Source organism: Priapulus caudatus, unplaced genomic scaffold (assembly GCF_000485595.1).
Source record: "Priapulus caudatus unplaced genomic scaffold, Priapulus_caudatus-5.0.1 Scaffold1026, whole genome shotgun sequence".
NCBI lineage: Eukaryota > Metazoa > Priapulida > Priapulimorpha > Priapulimorphida > Priapulidae > Priapulus > Priapulus caudatus.
The window spans coordinates 1-2,832 of NW_014578087.1; the positions used below are offsets into that span (position 1 = coordinate 1).

Here is a 2,832-nt window from a genome sequence, read left to right on the forward strand (position 1 = left end):
CGTTGCGGGCATCGTATGATTCGTATGAAGTTTGCCACGAGGATGGCGCGTAGTTAGTGTCTTAGATTAAAAGATGGAAGCTCCGCATCGTACGTAGTCAGTAACAAAACTATTCTGCAAGACAGAAGTCAGGTAACACACATCCTTTATACCTACGCAAGCCTACCAGGCTGAAATAGAGAGCTGCCACTGTAACTAATTAACCGCAGCGCAAAAACGACACAGTACCACCAACCACATGCACTTGGCACTGCAAGTGGCCACTGGCAGTGGCATCACGTTACATGAACACACTGGGACAGTACAGAATCCATAGACAACTTATTACGCTTTACCAGGAGCATTAAAACTTCTTCAAACTAATTTAGCTTTTGAAACTTATCACTGTGACATTGCTAGCCTCATACATCCAGGCGTATAACGATTCTACTAGCACCGCGCAGTCAAATCTTTCTAACAGTAAAAAATCCATGTTGTAACCCGCCTCCTTGAGATCATTCCTTTGAGAAGGTTCCTGATACCATCCCTGTGCCTTCCAATGTTTTGGCGTGTATGTGAACACATTTGGGACTAACAGGGTTTACTAGAATCCCACCACTCCACCACAGAGTCACCGCAGTAGACGTTAGATGAGCGCTGTTACTCCGCGGCACTTGTTTTTATTGAGACGTTCCAAGTGCCTGTGGCTGAGAGGGTCTATGTCCCCCAGCGTACTGCCGGAACGTACCCTGGTCACTATTTCAGTATTTGATATGGTTAGGGTTAGGATTAGGGCGTAGGCATAGGCGACTCCCTAGACTCGTTAGTGGAGTAGCTCAGTAGGCGAGGTACGGTCCGGCATATTGGATAGTACCAGGGTACGTTCCGGTATACCGGACCGTACCCAGGGTACGTTCCGGCAGTACCCTGGGGGACATAGACCCTATGAGCGTCAGTGTGTCACTGCGACGGCGTGTGTTGATGTGTGATGTGTGTCAATCATTATCATCACTAACACAGGCACTTGGAACGTCTCAATAAAAAAATTAATGGTAAATAAACACGAAATGTACCAAAGTCTTAATAATAATGTTTCTCTACTCTATTTCGCCTATAATCGCCTGTAAATGCCGGTCAAATGCTCATCTGCAACACACAAGTACACCGCACACTCGCCCTGTGCTGCGTGCACAAACAACATGAATAGGAGAGCAGGTAGGAAAGCGGAATCGAAAAATTCGTTCAACGCTCGCTTCATTTCACACGATCACAGAACGAAAACACATCCAACAGCTTCCTTCTTGGTATCTATGTGTACATAAATGTTCACTTGTTCGAATTATAACGCTGGCCTTTGTTCATACCTACTCCCGCCAGAGATATCTCGTGAAATCCTGCACGAAATGTGCTCTGAAGAGTGCCACGAATTGGCTTCATTAAGTGAAAAGGGAATGCTAATCTTCACCTGGCCATGATAAATTTTATCATGAAAGGTTATAAGTTTTGCATGGAGAAACTTAGAAGACATAGTGAGAAGGCCAATGAAGTTGAGTCAAAACAATTTCAGAACTATCATAATAGATTTTGGATACCCATCTCGCAGCTTTATGCTAAATGACATCTAATTCCTGTTGACCACCATTTCTATTGAACCGTGTAGCGTGGTTGACTCTCATGCTTTCTTACTTCTTACGTAGGTCAGGTGCGATGTCGCGGCCTGAGGTTGACCAGGCACGTCCGAAGATTGAAAAAGTTGTCTACAAATTTCTTGGCTACAGTGAACCCCACGCAGAGGCAGCTGCTGTTAGCTGTTTTGTGAAGGTATGTATTTACCGGATATACGTCCCTATTTAATCTGTACATGGTTGGTTAATAACTGTTGGCATCTCTGGATCATATGCAAGGTTTTGTGCAGGCCAGATTCAGACCCAATCACAATCTAGATGAAGGTTTAAATTTGCTACTTAAAAGTAGATGTTTGCCTTTTTTACAACTGGTATGTATATTGTTTATAATAACTACATACGTGATAGGTTCTGTAAATGGTTGATTTCATATCCGTTTTGCACACCACTGATGTTCTCACACGTTTGTGCAAGATGTTGCATGATCTTTGCACATTGCCTATTAATTCTCTGCAGTCTAATGTGGAGATACAGCAAAAAATACCGAGAAGCTGTCATGCTATTTTGTAGACAATGATCTTGCCATGGTGACCTCCTTTAATTCATAACATATTCTACGTGGTCCTATGTAGGGATATGACAGGAAAAAGATCACAGACAAACTGTCACGCTATGTTGACGATCGAAAGGCACGCAAGCTGACAGACAACCTTGTTGACGTGTTTGACGATTTACGACGAAGCTTCAGGAAAGAGAAGGAGCATGAGAGCAGCGGAGGGAGTAGCAGTAGAAGCAGCAGAAAGAGGTAAGGCCAAACAAAAAAATACCTTTGGTTCGGGTCACATGGATTGTGAAAATTAGGGTAGGTAGGTAGGTATAACTTTTTAGCTCATCTGACATAGTCAGATGCAGCTTGTAGAATCGCATGATCGTCCGTCCGTCCGTCCGTCCGTCCGTCCGTCCGTGCGAGCGTCCGTCTGTCCGTCAACAGTTGGGCACAAATCTAAACGGCTCGACGTACGGTCACGATATTCGGGACGTGGGGGGGTAATCCGAAAACGAGTTGGGATGTTGAAGCTGGGGGTCAAAGGTCAAAGGTCAAGAGGTGTAAAAGAAGGGGGAACATTCACTCTATCCTTAACTTCAGGTATAGGGAGGAAATGAAGAATTGCGGCACAAATCTAAACGGCTCGATCTAGGCTCGTGATAGTCGGTGTATAGCATCATG

General features: G+C 44.5%; 1 protein-coding gene across 1 annotated transcript in view; it reads left to right on the plus strand.

Moving 5' to 3' along the window:
* Positions 1-1,676: 1,676 nt before the first annotated feature.
* LOC106815034 (U4/U6 small nuclear ribonucleoprotein Prp3-like) overlaps positions 1,677-2,832 on the plus strand; it is a gene marked incomplete at its 5' end in the record, with an annotated part of 10,391 nt that continues 9,235 nt past the window's right edge. The window contains 2 exon segments of the mRNA XM_014819456.1: positions 1,677-1,800; positions 2,237-2,409. Of these exon segments, the coding sequence (XP_014674942.1) occupies positions 1,687-1,800; positions 2,237-2,409 (287 nt within the window).